Source organism: Alnus glutinosa, chromosome 6, assembly GCF_958979055.1.
Source record: "Alnus glutinosa chromosome 6, dhAlnGlut1.1, whole genome shotgun sequence".
Classification (NCBI taxonomy): Eukaryota; Viridiplantae; Streptophyta; class Magnoliopsida; order Fagales; family Betulaceae; genus Alnus; species Alnus glutinosa.
This window is the reverse complement of record NC_084891.1, coordinates 5,997,504-6,017,675: the sequence shown is the minus strand read 5'-3', so window position 1 is coordinate 6,017,675 and position 20,172 is coordinate 5,997,504. Positions and strand designations below refer to the sequence as shown.

General features: G+C 37.0%; 2 protein-coding genes and 1 pseudogene across 2 annotated transcripts; 2 read left to right on the top strand and 1 right to left on the bottom strand.

The window, feature by feature from the left end:
- The first annotated feature begins 557 nt into the window (after positions 1–557).
- On the top strand, positions 558–5,650 carry LOC133870244 (pentatricopeptide repeat-containing protein At3g04760, chloroplastic-like; annotated as a pseudogene).
- A 1,611-nt stretch (positions 5,651–7,261) lies between these two features.
- Positions 7,262–10,177, top strand: LOC133871889 (uncharacterized). Its single transcript, XM_062309344.1, has 3 exons — positions 7,262–7,798; positions 8,579–8,982; positions 9,458–10,177. The coding sequence occupies exons 1-3, from the start codon at positions 7,634–7,636 to the stop codon at positions 9,894–9,896; spliced, it is 1,008 nt and encodes a 335-aa protein (XP_062165328.1). The 5' UTR covers positions 7,262–7,633; the 3' UTR covers positions 9,897–10,177.
- A 589-nt stretch (positions 10,178–10,766) lies between these two features.
- Positions 10,767–19,054, bottom strand: LOC133870249 (uncharacterized). Its single transcript, XM_062307334.1, has 5 exons — positions 18,913–19,054; positions 14,175–16,567; positions 12,871–12,991; positions 11,985–12,044; positions 10,767–11,892 (listed from the first exon to the last, which is right to left on the bottom strand). Exons 2-5 carry the CDS (start codon positions 16,433–16,435, stop codon positions 10,894–10,896), a joined length of 3,441 nt encoding a protein of 1,146 aa, XP_062163318.1. The 5' UTR covers positions 16,436–16,567; positions 18,913–19,054; the 3' UTR covers positions 10,767–10,893.
- Positions 19,055–20,172: the final 1,118 nt, after the last annotated feature.

Below are 20,172 nucleotides of genomic sequence, written 5' to 3'. Positions count from 1 at the left end.
TACAAATTTATGAATTTTATATAAAAATGAATTTATATGAATTTGAGCTTTTTTGGGTTTATTTAATGTGTCGTTTAATCCTAACGACGCCGTTCTTTCATCTCGAAACCTCACCGTTAAACCTCCTCTTGCTCTTCAATGGCAGCTGATGATAGGGTTTATTCAACCTTCAGGGTCGAAGATTCCCTGCCCTTGTCTCAATTTCCTTGGAGTTATGCTCCGTTTGAATGCCGAGAAAAAGGTAAATAAGTGAAACAGAAAATTTCGAATTTTGTGTTTTTCTTCTTTTACTTGGAAGCTGAATGAAAATTCAAAACCTCAACAAGAAGAAGAAATTCAGGCAGGCTTAGTCTGCGAGAGTTTATTTTCTAATTTTTCAACTTCAAAAAATTGATGCAACAAAGTGGGAGACCTTTTTAGAATTTTATTCTATTTTCTTTTATCAATTAATCTATGCGGCCAAACCAATCCTAGCTTTCACTCAATGAAATTCTACTTCAATCTCTCAATCCATATTGCTTTATTTCACCTTTTTTGGTTGCAAAGTTCCACTTCTTCTTTAACCTGCAATGCTTCTTTGTACTGTTCCTACAGCTAATTATTCGAATAGAATTTGCAAAATTGTTCGTTTCTTTGTCAACTTTTCTTCCTCCTATGCTCTTAGAACCATAGATTTTGTAGAAGAGAGCAGTACCCATGATTGTGATTACATCGAATTACAGCATAGAATGCAGAATTATGCCACCTCAGGTCACTTTAGAAAAGCTCTAGAAACTTTGAGTTCCATGAGAAATGTACCTGGAAAGCCTACTGTGTATGATTACAATGCTTTGATGTACTGCTATTTGAGGTCACGGAATGTGTTGTTGGAAGAGTTGGTTGAAGTTTATCTTGGAATGAAAAGATTTGGGCCAGCCCCTAACGCCTTAACCTTCAATGTGCTTCTTAATGGGATGTTATCTCTTGGTAATTTGAAAGACATGTTTTTTGTTGCCAATGAGATGTGTGGAAGTGGGTTTGTACTGTCGTTTACAATGTTAATGAAAATGTTGAAAAGATCACTTGAATTGGGAAGTTTGGATTGTTCACTTGGTGTATTTCAGTTAATGCTCAGGTTGGAGTATTTCCCAACTGAACCCGTTTTGAACTTGTTGATTTCTTTGCTCACCAAAGCTGGGATGATTCGCGAGGCATATTCTGTGTTATCTGTTCTTCTGGGTAAAGGTTATTTTTGCTGTGTGTATAGTTACAATCTCATTCTATGGGCTTTATGTAAGTCTGGTCAGAGTTATGCAGCTTTGGAATTGTTTTGTTTGATGAAGAAGAAGGGTATTGTCCAAAATGTATGCACTTATACTGCTTTAGTGTATGGGTTTGGTAGAGAAGGTTTGGGGAATGATCTTTTTCATTGTTTAAATATAATGCAAAGTGATGGTTTTAAGCCAAATGTCAGAACGTACACTATAATTATTAAGTTTCTTTGTGATGCTGGTAGGGTTGAGGAGGCATTGGAATACTTGGGTAGGATGGAAAGAGAAGGATGTGATCCAGACTTGATTACATATAATGTAATTCTTCGTGAACTTTGTCATCAAGATAGAGTGGGGGAAATATGTGAGCTTGTTCGGGTGATTGATCAAAAAGGGTTTTCACCCAATCCATACACATATGCTGCCTTGGCTGGAGGCATGTTAAAAGTCGGCAAAATAGGGATTGCTCACAAAATATTGCTTGATGTGATATCAAGGGGCTGTACTCTGGATGTTGCTGTATATAGTATATACTTCAATTGTTTATGTTGTGATAATAGATCAAGAGAGGCATTGTCTCTGTTGAAGAGTATGATGGAAGATGGTTTTACGCCAAGTATTGAGTGTTATAACACAATTCTAAAAGGTTTTTGTAGGGAGAATAGTATTGAAGAAGCTTTGGAGCTCTTGGACCGTTTTGAGTGGGTAACAAAGGGACCTGATGTAGTTTCTTTCAATACAATTTTGTCTGCAGCATGCAAACAGGGTAACTCTTCGGTGATTCAGAGGATTTTGTTTCGTATGGAGTATGAAGGGGTTGAGCTTAATGCTGTTAGTTCAACTTGCTTGATTCAGTATTTCTGTACAGTGGGGAAATTTTCAGAATGTTTGAAATTAATGGAATACATGATGTGTAATGGCCCTAGTCCCACTACAATCGCTTTTAATATGCTGCTCGACAAACTCTGCAAGAATGGGTTACTAAGAAGTGCTCACGGGATTTTTGAATATCTTAGGAACATTGGATATGTACCTGATACGACTTCATATAATATTCTCATACGTACTTTCAGAAGGGAGGGTAATAGCATGCTGGTTGGTCAACTGTTCAGGGACATGTACACCCAGGGGCTAAAACCAGATGCTGATGCTTATACCCGCGGGCCCTTGATGAGGGGCCTTAGTAGGAAGGGAAGATATTAATTACTCTCCAGCTGAGGGATCAGATGCTAGAGAATGGGCTTACTCCAAGTATTGCAATTTACAATACCCTATTGAAGGCAATGTTCCAGAGAGGTAAGGTTTGTGAGTTTATCTCATTAGTGAAAACTATGGTAATGGAAGGGTGTCAAACTAATGAGCAAACTTTTGAAATTCTTAACTGAGGAGGGGTTGGATGAAGAAATATCAGGAAGTCACAAAACTTCTAGGGATTGTGCTATGTGGCAATTTTAAGAAAGGGACTCAGCACAAGTGATAACAAGTTAATTAATTTGGAATCTTCAAGCTTGCTACTCCCACATCATCTGAATTTCCCGGTGAAGAACAAACCTTTAATCAGGTATGCAGGATTCTAATTTTATGTTTGTTTTATGCTGTAGGACTTTTCATCTAACCATGGATATGTGAATAAGTACTATCAGAGGTCCCATATGTACTACAGACTCAGGATAGGTCTATTGGGCACAAATTCATGTTGTCCTAGTATCACATTACTGGTAAAGGGTGTTTGTTTTCGCTGATATAGTTTGGATTATGATCAATTTTGTCATGTTTATAAATGGAAGACAACAGTGACCGGATCAAGATAAGTAAATGAAGTAGCTCAGGATGAGTTAAGACAAGTTTTTACCATTTTTTTTGGTGGAGATTACTGATGATGTTGCTTGGATAAGTGATGTCTAGTGGGATATTATTCTTTAATCAAATGCTTGAGAGTTGCTCCTGAAGTTTCAGATGCATTAAGGAACTGCTAATCTTGTGCTCACTTAAACTGGATCTCTCTTGCTTCATAAACTCATTCTTGCTTCCAATTTTCTAATTTTTTTTTAATAATTATTTTAATTCTTGAGTCGGAATTTACACTAAATGGAGTTGTTAAATTCAAAATTTTCTCTTTTTTTTCACCTCTAAAATGTTTCTGAAGCTTACCGTGTTTGTAGATGAGGAAAGTAATGCAGAAACAAAAGGCAACAAGGAATTGGATATATGTGAGGACTTCCATGGTAGCACGCATGAATTATGTGGAGAGAAATGGAGGGCATTGTATCAACCCTCTAACAAAGAAATTGCTGCACTTCTATATGTACAGAATGTAATGAGCTTGTTGGCAGTCGCTGAGTTCCAAACTGTTGACATTGGGGTATGTTTCTGTTGGGTTTTCCTTTTTCCCTTGGATATTCTCTATTAAACTATAGTAACTGAAGTTAGGCATGCCTATCCTGACTTCTTATGCTAAATATGAGATGTTGATAGTTTCATTCAAATTATACCCTTGAGTTGTGAATTAACATTTAACAAATCTCAATCAGTGAAAGATCCTTGGTTGATCACTAGTTTTATATAGCTTCTTTTGGGAAACATTTATTTTGCATTATTGGAACTGCCATTTTGATGTCACTCCTAACTTATAAAGAAAAGACTCAACTACTTGTTTAATTTTGGTTGGATTTTTTTCTGTTATATTTGTTCTTGCAAAAGTTGATTTTTGTGTGTGTGTGTGTAAAATCTGGATAAATAGTGCATGATTCTGACCCTCTCGACCTTTTCCTTGGGGGGGTGGGGCGGCTGGTTTGGGATATAGAGCTACCTTGGATAAGTTCGTATTAAGATTGTCAAGCACTATAGTTGGTCTACCAATTGCTTATCTGTGTGGAGGTGTTAAAATAACTGTAAAATTTGGTTTCTGTCTGATATCATACTGAAGAACATTGTGACAACAACAGCAATAATTATTTTCTCTGACCTTGGCTTCTTTCAAACTTGGCAGATTAATATCCTTGTATCCAGGGAATTCCTGAAGTCAGTTCATAATAATGGTATATGTCCGTGTTCCTGAAGTCAATTATTGACCTATACCGCCTGGCAAGTTGATGCTCCCCAGGTTGATACAATTTGCGATTCTGTGCTTCTAGCTGCATTTGCCTATTCTTCTTGTGGCTACAATTCCCTTTGTTGCGCATAAATATTAACGGATACTTGTGTCACACTTAGCGAGCAGGTAATTAGTCTGACAGCTTACTTTAGCTTGGAAGTCAGATCACTTGCTTATTTCAATATGGCTTAAATCTCTACCTTTTTGCATGCTTGATTTAGTGGATTCCTCTAAAACTTTGCACCCCCCTTTTATTATTATATAAGCAAAGGCGTGAAGTAATAGACATACACCACACCAGAATATGGGTGGCAAAGTACTCATGTATTACACAAGACAGCAGAAGTAGTAGAAGGGGATCGATTTTGCTTTCGTGAATTTAGAAGAGATTGGAAAAAATTTGTGTAGTCAATAAGCATTTTGCTGCTATCATGATCGTTTTGATAGGAGTACAATTTTAATGATTAGAAATGCTAAAGCATTGCACCAATAAAGTACATGATACTGGGAGATTGGAGACGGCCAGAATGGTCAGTGAGAGCCGTTATATCCACAACAACTTGAGGAGCAGAATCTGAGTGAGTCCTCTGCCAAACTCTTGGATTGTGTTTCTTGTCAAGTACTTAATACGATTATCATTCAAGAGTGTTTCTCCTTGTTCCATGTATTAATCCACCACTTATCACAAAAACTTAAGCTTATAGAAAAAGGTAAAATCAATACTTTAACACTTCTCCTTATGTGTGGGTTTAAGCTCTACTTTAATAGGTGAGACCCAACACGTGAAATATTTAATTTAAATGGGGGATGAATTATGGAGTTAGGGTTCGAATTCATGACCTCTAGCTCTGATACGATGTTAAATCATCACTTATCCTAAAAGCTTAAGCTAATAGAAAATGATAAATTTAATCATTTAATCAATACTTTAACACCATGTCATGGCTAAATTGTCGCTTGTGTCTTCTGCTACAGCTGTTCTCGTTCACCATTTGCAGAGCTTTTCATACATGCACGGGGAGAACCACCGTCAATAATGCCGAGTGCTTGTTCTTAAACACTCGAGAATTTCTTTTGTCAACCTCGAGGTGGAATAAAACCTAGTGAAGATGAATCCAGTCTTCCAAGTGATTCTTCTCTCCTCTTTCACAAAGTTACATCTAAATTATGCATGTTGAAATATACTTAGATGCAGACTTGAGTGGTGTTGATTATTAATATAAAGCATGGGGATCATTTGCTCGCACTTTGGTTTCTACTTTCTTGCCAAAGTGCCAAAAAGTGATTTTCTTGTGTTCTATTTAAATCTCAGTAATTAAGTTATGATTTGTTGTAATTTGCCTCAGATCAATAAGAAATGTCTTTCTTTTTATGACAAAAGCAAGAACCTTGTCAAGCAGTTACAGTAAAGCATACGGTGTTCCCGCCTTCTCAATGCCCTTCTCGCCCTCCGGTAATTTTAAAGGGGATAAAGTTTTCTTTTAAATTGAATTGGAATAAATTCTTCAATTCAATCTCTTAAAAGTTTAAATTGACATATTTTATTAGAACACTTGATTTTTATAAATTTTAAAAAATGCATATAAGAATCATGTACTCAAAAAAATATATATCAGTTTAATAGATTAGGTTGGAGGAACTTTATCTAGAATGGCAGACCATTTGCCTTGATGTGCATCAATTGTGAGAATGGGAAATGAGACTTCCCAATTTTATTATTATTATTATTATTATTTTTTTTTTTTAAAAAAAAAAAAGAACAACTACAACACATTTTTTGTAGTTTTTTCAACATCCAGATTTAATTCAATTCTCTATTTCTTATAGAAAATTAGACGGTTGAAAAAATTATTTTATTACGGCACCTAAGTTAAATCCATGTTATTTATTTATTTTTTAATAAGACTCCTAATATTATAAGGTTATTTAATCCTATAAAACTTTTGGTTAAATAAGATAAGTGGTTTCTTATTGGACTCCAACTTTGATGAGAAGTGGAGTTATAGAAGATATTTTTTTTTTTTTAACAAATTTCCGTTCTTATAAATATGATACTCAAAGGTCAAAAAATTCAGGGCACAAAGGCTCCATAAAAACAATGTTAGAAACTGGAGGTGGAGTTTCCTTCAACCATGTTGAGTTCCTTACATGAAAAATAACTGTCTTTGCTAAAACATGGGCCGCAGAATTTGCCTCTCTTTTCACATGAACTACACGAAAGGATCTAAGAGAGTGCAGCTCTGATCTAATATCATTCGTGAAGTGTCCAAGTCTACTAAAAGATGGAATGGCCAAATTGATCTCATTTACTACTTGCAATGCATCTCCTTCCAAAATAATGTCAAGCAAACTCGATTTTTTTGCGAGGATAACAGCATGTAAGGCAGCCCATGCCTCTGCAACTAGTGGATCTATATAAACATGTAGTGTGAAACTGCGAGATGCCACTACTGGACCCTGAAAATCACAAGCAAGAATCCCGACTCCAATTCTTCTATTCTTCATATCAACGGGACCGAAACGTTTTCTAGTATTTACGCTGAGAAGTCGATTTGTGTGTTTATTGTTTCATATCAAGATTCAAAGCAAGATTTTGTTGTTTTATCAATTTATTATGAAAATTATGAGAGTTAAGATGTTGAATTTTGTTGAATATTACATAGATTTAGTTTACATAAACGACGTGGCAGTTCAAAGGAGTTTCGTTTTGTTTTAATTTTATTTATAACGTGGCGCTCACAAAGAGAAGAAACACATTTTCCCGGAAACAAACGAAGAAAAACAAAACCACATAAACAATATGATCACGTAATTGAAATTGCTAACACCATATATATATAAACAAAATCCCGCAACTCTCGGTTAATAATTAATCTATCGAAACCAAAAATCTCAATCAAACTTTGATAATAACTTTGACGAAGAAACTCTCTCAACCCATCACACCAAAACCATATATTATATATATTATATAGTATAGATTCGTTCAGATTCTCTCTTTTCAACGTAAAAAACTTCTTCAAAGAAACTCAGAAAGAAAGATCAATCATATTGAAAAATTCCAATTTCAGATTTCCCATCTCTCTCTCTCTCTCTCTCTGTGTGACCATTTTCATGTAGTTTCTTCAGGAGGAACCTGAGTTTGACGTGTAGTTCTCAGAGACAAGAGAGGAAGTGTGAGAGCTGAGCAAAAAGGTCCAGTTTGATGATCTGGGTGGTTCTGAAAAGGGTCAAATTTTGAAGATTTAGGGCGGTTTGGATCGAACATTTTATTGGGTTAAGATCAGAAATGGGGTTGGATTACTACAACGTATTGAAAGTGAACAGGAATGCCACCGATGATGATCTCAAGAAGGCTTATAGGAGATTGGCAATGAAATGGCATCCTGACAAGAACCCCACAAACAAGAAAGACGCCGAAGCCAAATTCAAGCAGATCTCCGAAGCCTATGAGGCAAAGCTTTCTTTCCCATTTTTATTGTCCTTAGATTTTGTCTCTGTTGTTTTCTGTTGGATTTTCTTTTTGTCTAATTTTAAAGCTTCTTGGCTTCTGGGTGATTGGAGGATCGAAGTTGAGGTTTTTTTTTTTTTTTTTTTCCCCATTCAATTTATATTGTTTTTTCTCACCAGAAAAATAGTATGGTGTGATCTTAGTGGAGCTGATACCCTTAAAAAATGCAAATGATGAGATGGATCAGTGATAGCAGAAAAGTTGAATGAACACATTTGTGGGACTAGAAGATACGTTAATTTAGCAAAGTTGAGAGTCCTATGTACTTTGTTTCAAGTTTCAAGATAATCTTGGTTGAGATGGTGAGAAATACAAGATTGTGTTTCAGATGAAGGGAAGGGGAAGACATGGCTCTGGATCGAATTGACTGACAGAATTTCCGTATTCAGGGACATTGGAATATCTGGCTTTGATGAGTTCATATTCAATGAAGAGAGCTCAACAAGGCCAAGTGATTTGAGTTTTTCTGTCATCTCATGTATCAACCAATCAAACAATTTAAATATTAGTCCAAGTTTCGTTTCTTTTTCTACAATTTTTCTGCAATCAAATAGGGCTTAGAAGCAGTGCTTTTACTTAATGTCAGTTTGGCTCCTTAATGACGGTGTCTATGATTTTACATTTGGAATTTTCAGGTTAACCAAGTTAATATTGCATTTGGTAGAGATTGAGTGGAATTTGATTTTAATTTTTTTGTTTTATGTTGTAAATTTGTGAATTCAGGTATTGAGTGACCCGCAGAAGAAGGCTATCTATGATCAATATGGTGAGGAAGGGTTGAAAGATATGCCACCATCTGGCAGTGGTGGGTTCCCATTTGGAAATGGCAGTGGGGGGAATGGGTTCAACCCCAGGAATGCAGAGGACATTTTTGCGGAATTCTTTGGAAGTAGCCCGTTTGGATTCGGTTCAGCAGGACCTGGGAGATCTACGAGGTTCCAGTCAGATGGATCGGGGATGTTTGGCGGATTCGGTGGGAGCGAAAATATGTTTCGAACTTATAGCGAGGGCAGCATGCCAAAGAAACCACCACCTGTGGAGAGCAAACTGCCGTGCAGCCTTGTGGAGCTGTACTCTGGATCAACAAGGAAAATGAAGATTTCAAGGACTCTGGTTAATGCCAATGGGTATATGCTTTTGCCTCAAAACTCTTGTTCTTTTTGGTTCCTTTATCAAACTGCTGTTTGAATGAGATATTAGAAACTAGTGCTTTAATCTGTCTGCCGTTGCACACTATAGTTATAGTATGGATTTAAACATTCTTTGTTTATTGACCAAAGTCATCTAACCTAGCTAAGAGCCATCATACGACCCTACTCTGCGGAATAATAAACTTGAAATCCATTATTGGTGAAATTAGGACTACCAACCTACCAATCTTCTGCAAAACATAGATATAAAATGAGATGGTCTTTTTTCTTTTTCTTTTTTTCCCATTTAATGATAACCTTTCTTCATTTCATTTCTTCTTTGTCAGAACATAGATAAAATGTCATGTTGCAAACAAGAAAGTGAGAATCATTGTGATTATAATATCATCACTGATTGCTTTTTTGCCCTACTCCAGGCTAATTTGATTTTCCTATGAAATTTACATTACAGACGACAAGTGCCAGAAACAGAGATATTAACCATTGATGTGAAGCCTGGATGGAAGAAAGGAACCAAAATTACTTTCCCAGACAAAGGGAATGAACAATCTAACCAGCTCCCAGCAGACCTTGTGTTTGTGATTGATGAGAAACCCCATGATGTTTACAAAAGAGATGGCAATGACCTGATTGTGAACCAAAGAGTGTCATTAGCGGAGGCATTGGGAGGGACGACGGTGAATCTAACGACGCTCGATGGCCGTAGTCTATCAATTCCGGTGACCGACATTGTGAGCCCCGGTTATGAGCTGGCTGTTGCCAGAGAGGGAATGCCAATAGTAAAAGAGCCCGGCAATAGGGGTGATTTAAGGATCAAATTCGAGGTGAAGTTCCCTACCAGATTGACACCTGAGCAAAAAGCAGGACTTAAGCGTGCTTTGGGGGGTTGAGGAGGTGATCTTCTTCTTCTGTGTGTTTTCCACTAGCTTGGGTGTCAAGGAAGCCCCACTCAAAAACTAAAGCTGCATTCTGCTGAATATACCAAACTGTGGTGTTCCAACACTGGGAGAGATGCCACCAGCATGTTGAGAAATGATGTTCCCAAATAGGTTTCTTCTGTAGTAGTTTACTGATTATACCCAACACTTCCCCTATAGTTCTATGTTTTTTTCTTTGCCTTATGATGAATCCTCCAATAATTTTTCATCTAACTGATCTATATCATTTATCATTATTTCATTTATACAATCAATCTCTCTCTCTCTCTCTCTCTCTCTCTCTCTCTCTCTCTCCTTGTCAAGATATGGTAGTAACTAAAGAAAGAGACAGATATGTAAATTAAATTTCACAGATTTTTAATGACGTTTACTTTGAGTCTTGTGATAAAATAAATATTTTTCATTAATAAGAAAATAAATATGCTCTACTTCCCTGGAAAGAGTTGTTTACTCAAAAGTCCAATATTTTATGCCCAAAAGAAAAAATTTCTATGTAAATAAATCATGACATACATGTAAGAATAATGCTATATACAACCATTGATTTCTATTTTTTATTTTTAAACAATAATTGGTTTGACAATGACACATTAAAAAAGTAGGATATATCCGGACACATTAACCTTATATTAGACTATAATTGTGTGATAAAAAAATGTAATATATAAAATTATTCCTATTCCAAATTATATTTAGAAATGTTTCAATTAACTCCAAAGTTTCACGATTTTTAAGGTAACCCATTGTCCAGACTAGACGATTTTGCATAATAACAAGGTCCCCCCTTTTCTATTTCACGTCAAAATTGGTTTGCGGTAAAAATAAAAATAAAAAAAGCTAACAACCCTTAAAAACATTTATGGTTACAGAACTGCACATATCTTAAAAAAGGAAATGGGCATCTGCTATACAAAGAAGAGAAAAAAAGAAAAGAAGAATAAAAATTATATCAGAAGCCTCTACTTTTGGGGGGATTTTGTCGCCATGCCACGCCTGGCTGCCCAACACTTCGCACGGGTGCGCCGTAGAACTGCCCTAGAGTGGGTTGACAACCTAAATTATTTGGTTGCTGGCTACTACCCTGGGCGGGAGGAACCCACCAAGTGCCTTGCGGCTGCACAGATTGTAACGACATCATTGACTGATGAGAAGGTTGCTGCGGTACTGATCCCAACGAAGGTAGTTGGTTTACCAAGTGCGGTGGTCGCGGCATCGGTTGATGAAAGCCGTGAACTGGCTGTTGGGGAGGAAGTTGGTGCTGAGGGGCTTGTGGCTGCCACTCCGGTATATCATCGTCGTCATCATTATCATTCCACGGCTGAACCGCAACCCCAAAACCTCTATTGTCCTGCCAGTTTCCTCCTGAAGGTGAAGGCGCACCACCGATTTTAGGTTGCCCGTATTTGTGTATGAGCTCCCTCATTTGGTCCACTGGGCGAGATGGGGTTTGAGAAACTGAATGAATTAGCCTCTGCCCCCTGGGGGGCTTTTGGGCAAACTTGGGCTGCGGGGATGGGATTGCACCACCAGTAAAATTGAACTCGGGAAGGTCATCTTCGTCCCGGGCAGCGGAAGGACCAAACCCGGGAGGAACATCATCATCGTCATCATCAGGGGAGGGTTCCAAATTGGTGTGAGATGGGTTTGGTTTTGGTGTGAAATTGGGATTCATATTTGTCTCTTGGTGTCTCCTAGAAGTGATATTTTGCTTTTTATGTTTCTGCGATGATGAGTTGGGTGATATCCTGGAAGTTAACTGAGCCTTTCTCCATACAATAACACCAATTAGGCCATTATCAATATTATTAAGTGCCTCAATGTGTTCAGTCGGGAGGATCTTGCCGAGCGTTTCGCGTGTTCTATTATGCGGCGGGCAAAAATAAAGTTCCACTCCCGGAGCAGGCTCAGCAAAACCCACTCTCTCATCCAAAACATAAGAATCTGCTACCTGCAAAGCAGGGCAGAGGTAGATTTCAGGCAATTGCCAATGATTGACAACCAACACAAATATTACAAAAGCATATCTATCACGCTTCTTACCTCTTTAAGACTAGCATGCTCGCTCTCAAGGGACTCCTCTACGACAACAAAATGCACAACCTGCAAAAAATAGAAAATTACGTCAATTATAATATAATAGAAAAATACAAATAACTAAAATGATAATTTGACTACTTGTGCGAGGATTAATAGTTTCCCTCGCATTCAATTTAATGTCTCTAACATTGAGTAAATTTTTAGCCTGTGCTATATTTCATCTTTCACTTTATACGACAGGAGGCTATGTTCTCATCACTCTCTCTCTCTCTCTCTCTCTCTTTAAAAGCAAAACCATCCAACAGATGTCGTGCAATTGAACAATTTTTTTAAAAAAAATCTGGCTGAAATTTTCTTCATCGATTTAGTAAAATACGGTAAGATAATGAGACTCCTTTGTAATAGTTCAACCAGTATGAAGACAAATGCAAAGAGTTTGGCTTGCATCCTGTTATTCAATAGATCGAGACATCTCCAAGCATTAAGTGAGTTTGGGCTAAAAGTAGTGGGGTTTTAATTTCAAACTCTTTCCCAAAAGCTTCAGACTTAAATTTGGTTCAAGCGATGGGAAGTCCAGAATGCACGAGCGCACCTGAGCACACGTGAGAGATTAAAGTAAAAACTTGAAAATATATAACACATCATTCATCCATAGAAATATTCTTCTTCTTTTTTCTCCTTTTAATTCATAATTTCTCATACCAAATCTGATGATACACGGTCTCGTTAGCCTAGAACGAATGTCATTAGTATAAGAGAAGACCCTAAACTGAGTGAGTACCAAAAGAGGAGTTATTGGAAGCATCAAAACTGTGATACGGGAGCCTTTTCTTTTTCTGGACTTAGAGAAGTATGATACAGTAATACAATAAAAAGAAACATGAGATACCATTACAGCACGACTTCGGGACAGTGGAAGCTCTTGGAGAAACTTCTCAAATGCATCGAGTCTGACTCTCCCCTTGATCTCAAGTGAACTGGACCACTCTTTTGCAGATGTTTTCTCACCACTATAACAAGAAAATAAGATTAGCAATTAAAACATAAAGATTCATAATTCTTTCAGAAAACAAAATTCAATGAAGATCACATTATTGAGCCTATCATTTAGAAATATGCCAGCTGCACTAATCTTTTTCACATTATCCACTGAATTATTGAGCCTTTTGATCCAAAAGCATCTTTAGACGCTTAGTATAGCGTGGACCCTAATACTAGAAAAAGACGTTAGTACCAACCCTCATGTAAGATTATTGTGCCTTAAGTTCTGGCCCACATGTTACATTCCAATGTTGTGCACATTCTTTTCAAGAAACAACTTTTGACCCATCAAATCATAACCAAATTTGCTCTCATATTATAAATGGCAATATTCAAAAACATCAAAATTCAATTGAAACCATGACATTCATTGTCGTGCAAATTGAAACTCCCATCCTATGATCATGTAAGAGGAGGAGAAGGAAGCACAAGTCAAACCGAAATATCCATCCAACAAGGATCGCCATACAGAGTAAATTCAAATACCAAGTAACCAAAGTTAATTTATTTCTGACTTAATGAATCAAAACTTGCACCACCTCTTCCACAAGAGACCACATGATATTAATGTCTCACAGTAGACCGAAATGTATAAATATCTGAATTCAGACCAAAAAGGCAACAAGAAACAAAAGTAAAAAAATGTGCCAGATGTGATTACCAACAAACTATTAAACAGTGAGTTGCAGAAAGGATCCCAACTTGAATATGTAAGATGTAAATAAGTCCACAGTCGAAATTGACAAGCTCCGAAACATATTGGGCATTAAGATAGCAATAAAATCAGATACTTATAAAATGTCAAAAATACAGACCCAGATGCAGTGCTGACATAATATCAATACTTGATAAGCTGTAGTTACAGAAACACGGTAGATATTCCAAAACTCAAAACGCATAACATACGGTAGAATCTTCTTTTTTAAATAGATAATAATTGCATCAAGCAAATCCATATACAGTAAATGAAGCACTCTTGCAGGCATGCAGCACATAATCCAAAACTAGATCTAAACAAACAAGTTAACAGCAAAAATCGTGCAGATCTAAGTCTCCATCATGCAGTTTAAACAAACAAATAAATAAGTAGACTTTACTTTTACAGCACAGAACAACACAAAATAATATATACTAAAGCAACTAAACACACACCTTTTAAAGATGCCAATCACAGAGGCCATAGTTGAGGTGGTCAGCTGAAGTAAGCCTTCCCAGATACAATCACCCTTGGATACACCAGCAAGAGGTACATTTTCTGATTTTGCATGGCGGTTACTAGCTTTCACATCAGCATAACTTTCATTGGTTTTCACTTCAGCATGTCTGCCGGTGCAGTTTGCATCAGTGTGTGCATCGCTCGGTTTAACGGCAGACTCACTGTCATATTTCACATCAGGCCGACCATCACTGGGTTTCATGTCAGCATGATCGTCACTGGATTTCACACTGGTATCACCATTATTGGATTTCTGGTCACCATCTGATTTTGAGTATGTTGCATCAACTTTTTCGGGTTCATCTGCAGTAATATCAATGTCTTTTGGAGTTTTCTCAGATGACTTTGACTCCGAGCTTGGCTCCAAGTCATCCTCATCTGAATTGGTGGTCATTTTTCCAGCATCCACTGGTAAATTTTCAAATGGTGGCTCTGAATCGAGAGATTCCATGAACTCATCTAAAGATACAATAGGGGGAAGAAATTCTGCATCCTTCAATACATCATCCACCATGAGCCCCTGCAATAAATCAGAACCCTCACTGGAAGGAATAGTAAGTGTATATGGGGCATTCCGGTCACCTAAATTATTTTTTTCACCTGAAGCATCCACTTCATCCTTGGCTCCATCAGCTTTAGAAGGGTGAGGGGCTTCGATCTCCTTGCTTTTTGATTCTCTTGGAGTAAGTGAACTAGCCCCAACAGAAACATCCATTGGAACACTATCATCTTGTTCAACTTCTACTTGAAACTCGCCCTTGTGTGTTTTCTTCACCAAACGTCTAATATCAACTTCAGCATCAGGCAAGACTACCATTTGGGCAAGCTCTTCTGCCTTTGCTATCCGCCACTCAGAAAGCTCCTTAGAAGCAAGTTCCTCAGCCGTCATGGAACATAGCCGTTCTGGGGAAATATCCCCAGACATGACCCTTTCTATCAGTTCAGGATTATTACGATCTTTCAAATTGAATAGAAGAGACCTCCCTTTCTCTTTGTACTTCTTATTCACGCCACCAAATAATTTGAAGAGCTCTACTTCAATTTCAAATGCCACTATTTCTGGAATTTTCTCGGCTTCTTCTTTCTGACCTCTACCCTGTTTGTCAAGCCCCAACTTTTGTTCTTCAGCAGTATGAAACTCCCTTTTTTCTACAACCTGCATATCGGAATCCATTACCCAGGAAAGTCCATTCCCCTGCAAAAGTTCATCTTTGGCAAAGAAGTCGTCACTAAAAGAAACGTCTTCAACAGGAAAAACATTACTTGATTGGGTTTCTTGCCCATCAGATTTCAGGGTCTGTGTATAGTCGCCAATGTTCTCAGCAGCTGAAATCTTCAAAGGAAAACATTCAGCATTATTGCTTTTTTTAGCAGAATAATCTTCATGAGAGGGTAAAGTCACTTTAGGCGCTACAGATACATTGTCAAGTGCACCAGCAGTAGCAGAAACTGATTCAGCAGGTTGTGTATTCTTCTGAATCTGCCCTGGAGAACTTGCAGAGTCACTCTGAGAATTCTTTTCCGGACTTGAAGATTTCTCTTCTTTCTGCCGAGAAGCCAGCGCCAGTGCAGCAGCTAATGACTCCCTCATCTTGGACCTCACAGAATTAAAAGATTCAGTTTGAGCCTTGGGAGATGGTTGCATCACTGCAGTTGGACTTTTTGAAATAGAAGACCGTTGGAAACCAGATTTATTGTATACCACTTTCTTATTTGGTGTTTGAGAATGTTGTGATCCAGGAGTGGTGGACATTGATTGCATCTGTACAGCTTTTTTATTTGGTCCAGATGCTTGCTGCAACCAAGGTCTATGTTCCAATTGTGCTAACCGTTTATTAGAAATTGATAACGTCTCTGCAGCGGTATTATTATAAAAAGGTTCCATTGGTGCCTTTCGCTTAATTGGTGCAGGCAACTGCTGTGAGCCCAGATTATTTCCCCTGGGTTCTATACCTACTGTCTGTATGTTTGATATTGAGAACCTCTGCAACCCAGGATTGCTGGACAAGGGATCCACGAATCCCATCTGCTTGTTTGCTATGGAATGATGATGAGCTGCAGGACTATTGGATACAGATCCCATCAGTCCCATTTGCATGTCTTGTACCGATGGGTCCACTTTGTTCAGAATGGGTTCCAATTGACCCATTTGCATGTTTGGTATAGATAACTGTTGAGACACAAGATTGTTTGACATGCTAACCTAGCAACAATAACTTACTATATAAAAGCACAATATGAATCTTCAAATAGTTGCATGATCCAGTTCAGTTCAAAGAATGTTATTACGGCTGTACATCCAGGTAATCCTTGATAATAAAGTTAAAATCTGCATTCAAAATAGATATACTTAGCAGAAGATCATTAAATAACTACAAACTGAAAAAGACTGACAAATTAAAATATCTCACAGACATGGAGAACTGAAAATTCACATTTAACAACTCATAAAAATTTGACAATCACAAGACCAACCAGAGAGTAAAAAACTCCAATAGCAGAAATTTATGAAAAGGGAATTTACATGGGTGAATGTGTTCAAGTTAAGACACTCAAGAGTCAAACTGCCCAAGGCGAATGAACTTCTCAATATTTCTAACATGAAGATAGTATCTAACAGTTCTCTATAAGAAATATCACAAAGACATAACTGGCAGCCACCACATGTCTGTTACATAATTTTAATCCATAACAACCAGCTAGACCTTGAAAGCAAATTTTTTAAAACATACAGTTTGTACAACAAAAATCCACCAGGGAAAAAAAATGGACACTTCTGAGATCAGCATTGAAATTCTGGACTTTTTAAATCATTTGCGTATACTTCACTTTTAATCTTAGATGTCCTTTAAAAGCTCTAATTTTTGTTCTCTAGTCATTCTATCAGATTTACCAAAGCCAAGTGCAGAGACTTGCATGCTGTTTGATATGTGTTGAAATCTCATATTCAGGAACTCCTGGGGTATAAGAGTGCATGTCAGTGACTTGATTTCCCAATTGATGAAGCCAAATTTACCAATCACCACTAATTAGATCAGTTACTTACTGTCAAAGAGATGCAATCCCAAGAAATAAATCTGGACCAGAAGGTCTTTGTGAACTTCAAACGACACAAGATAGTGGGGGTCATTTATTAGGTACAACACTCCCTTCACCAAACAACAGAGAAAGGGATGGGGATCATAAAGAGATTCCTCACTCAAACACCAGAGAAATTTGAACACTGCTCAAAATATTTGATCCTTGATGCCTGAACTTGTGGAAAATCACACTTTGAATACTACCTACGAAGATGCCTTTAGAAGTTTAACTCAAAATGTAAGCTATGGTTAAACATTTGCTTAGTATTTTGGGAGCAATCTCATAATTATGCTTCCACTTATAAATAGATTCTAGTTCGATCACACTATAATAATTACAACATCAGCCACCAACTTCTGTAATATATATAACATGGCAAATCATAAGGGTGGCAAAATGTAAGTGAGCCCCATAAAAATCTCTAGATGGTTCAGTTTCTCACTTCTAATGTATTTGCATATTTCATTTTCAACAATAGTTCTATGATTCAACTCCACTAGGCATGCTTGCATCTGGATGTTTTAGCATTTGTCAAAATAAAAGTTATCCTAAGGGAATCCAAACAATTTTTTTTTTTTTGATAGAAAGGGGGAATCCAAACATGCAAACAGGAGACAAAAGATGTCACGACAGAATGACTACATGTCGAAAAAAAACCAAGAAATACATCACAAAATAACTCCAAATCACATAGAACGTTCAACACAACTGACAGATTACAGTTATCCAGATAATATCTGGCTAAAATAGGGATGCTGGGACCAACAGGAAAAAAAAAATGATAGTATGATAGACATCTTAACCAAGGCTAAATTTGCTTAATTGAGACCTTTGATCCACGAATATAAACAAATTGTTGCATGCTAGATCTGTTCCACTTCACATAAATAGTGAATTTACAAAATATTCCAATCAGATTTTTCTCGAGCTTCACGCCATGAAAACCAAATACACTACAAACAAACTTTTGATAACCAATTCCCGGTCAACCCTAACACAAAATCCTCAACATTTGCTTAATAACAAATCCAGTTACTTAGATGCAAGCGTAGCCAGTATCATCATTCTACATCCAAAACCCCTAATTTCAAAACTGAATAGTAGCATCCAAAGCCAGCAGACCCATTCATTCTACATCCAAAAACCCTAATTTCAGAACTAGCATCCAAAACCAGCAGACCTAATTCAAACTTCATCTATTTGCTTTGAGAAAGAATAAATGATTATATCATCAGATTTAACCAATCTACTTCAAGAAAACCATAAATCTTAGAAATCAGCAGAAAAAGGATTAAAACCCGACTCATACACAGACCAAAATAACGGGTTTTTTTTCACAAGTACAAGTAATCATTTTCCATCAATATACTCCCAGAAAACCCTAATTTCAGGAAGAAAAAAAATGCCGCTAAATCAACACGAAACGAGCAAAACCCAATTCGAAGGACACCGATTCACACTCCAAAAGAAAGCAAAAAACACTAACCCTAGAAAAAAAAAATTATAAATATATACGCACATATAATCAATTCAACAGAAATCCTAGGGTTTTGTTACAAAGGTGGGTTAGGCTCCGATGGTGGCGACGAGTACCTGAACTTAGATTCGGCGTAGTATCAGCGACAACGCAGTCTAAAAGTTGGACTGAAAGAGACAAGCGGGAGAGAGAGAGAGAGAGAGAGAGAGAGAGAGATAAGGCTTGGGTTCTCAAAGCTTTCGTTTTTGACAACTTTTTGTGAGGATTAGAAACCCTAAAAAACTGAAGGGATAACATATATATATGGGTGCACCACGACTTCGTCTCCTTGATAAAGCTCAGGAGCGGTTGTGTTTGACACGGGGAGTATTCTTGTCTACTGAAGTGGGGCCCTCTAACCCCGCTGGGATTATCTGGGCCGTCAGATTTCAAAACCCTTCTTTTTTTTTTTTTTTACTTTTGTTTCAGAAAATGTATTTCAAAAAGGAGAACGGCTAAATAACATTATTTAATATTATATACGGTAAAAATACAATTTAGCCCTCTAAACTATCACTTTTTTTTATGGCTCCCCAAACTATTAAAGCTTGTACTATGACCCCCTAAACTATCAAAATCTTTGAAAAATGTCTATTTTAACGAAATATTCCCATAATACCATTGCGACGTGTCATTTTTCAATTAAAAATAATTCAAAAATTAAAACAAATTCAAAAGAAAAATCAAAAAATTAAAACATTAAAACCATTTAAAAAAATTAAAAACAAATTAAAAAAAATAAAAAACTAAAAAAAACTAATTTTTTTTTTATTATTTTTTTAAAAAAATTTTGCGATCGATCGGAGGACATACTGCTTCTTTCCAGCATCGTCGTTGGGCACGATGCACGCCTACAGCTCGGCGAGCTTGAGCCCGGCCGAAATCAGCAAGCTAATGATTGCGAATCAAAACTCGCCGAGCCAGGCTATAAAATTAGTCATTACGGCGTTGTAAACGAACGGTGATCGGAGGGGTGTTAGGAAGATTAGGTCGCGATTGGGAAATAATGTCACCCCAAACATCCATCTTTTTTAAAAAATAAAAATAAGAAATAAAATTTTAGTTTATTTATTTTTTTAATTTATTTTTTGAATTTTTCTCTTTTTTTATTATTTTTAATTGAAAAATGACAACAGATAGGGTTATTATGGGGATATTTCACTAAAAGGTGGCATTTTTCAAAAGTTTTGGTAGTTTTGGGGGGCCAGAGTCCAAGTCTTGATAGTTCGGGAGGCTATCCGAAGAATGACTAATAGTTTTGGAGGCTAAATAGTATTTTTCCCTATTATATATATACGAAGCAAATAAAGGGAATAAGATGTAGTCATTTCAAAAAA

Bases quoted from the DNA above. Each gene is read 5' to 3' on its own strand.
- LOC133870249 (XM_062307334.1), bottom strand. From the start codon at position 16,435: ATGTCAAACAATCTTGTGTCTCAACAGTTATCTATACCAAACATGCAA. The intron at 12,992-14,174 runs GTGTGTGTTTAG...TTCTTGTTATAG, and splicing joins GTGATTGGCATCTTTAAAAG to TGGTGAGAAAACATCTGCAA. The intron at 12,045-12,870 runs GTATCTCATGTT...TATTTTTTGCAG, and splicing joins CCCGAAGTCGTGCTGTAATG to GTTGTGCATTTTGTTGTCGT.
- LOC133871889 (XM_062309344.1), top strand. From the start codon at position 7,634: ATGGGGTTGGATTACTACAACGTATTGAAAGTGAACAGGAATGCCACC. The intron at 7,799-8,578 runs GCAAAGCTTTCT...TTGTGAATTCAG, and splicing joins AGATCTCCGAAGCCTATGAG to GTATTGAGTGACCCGCAGAA. The intron at 8,983-9,457 runs GTATATGCTTTT...TTTACATTACAG, and splicing joins ACTCTGGTTAATGCCAATGG to ACGACAAGTGCCAGAAACAG.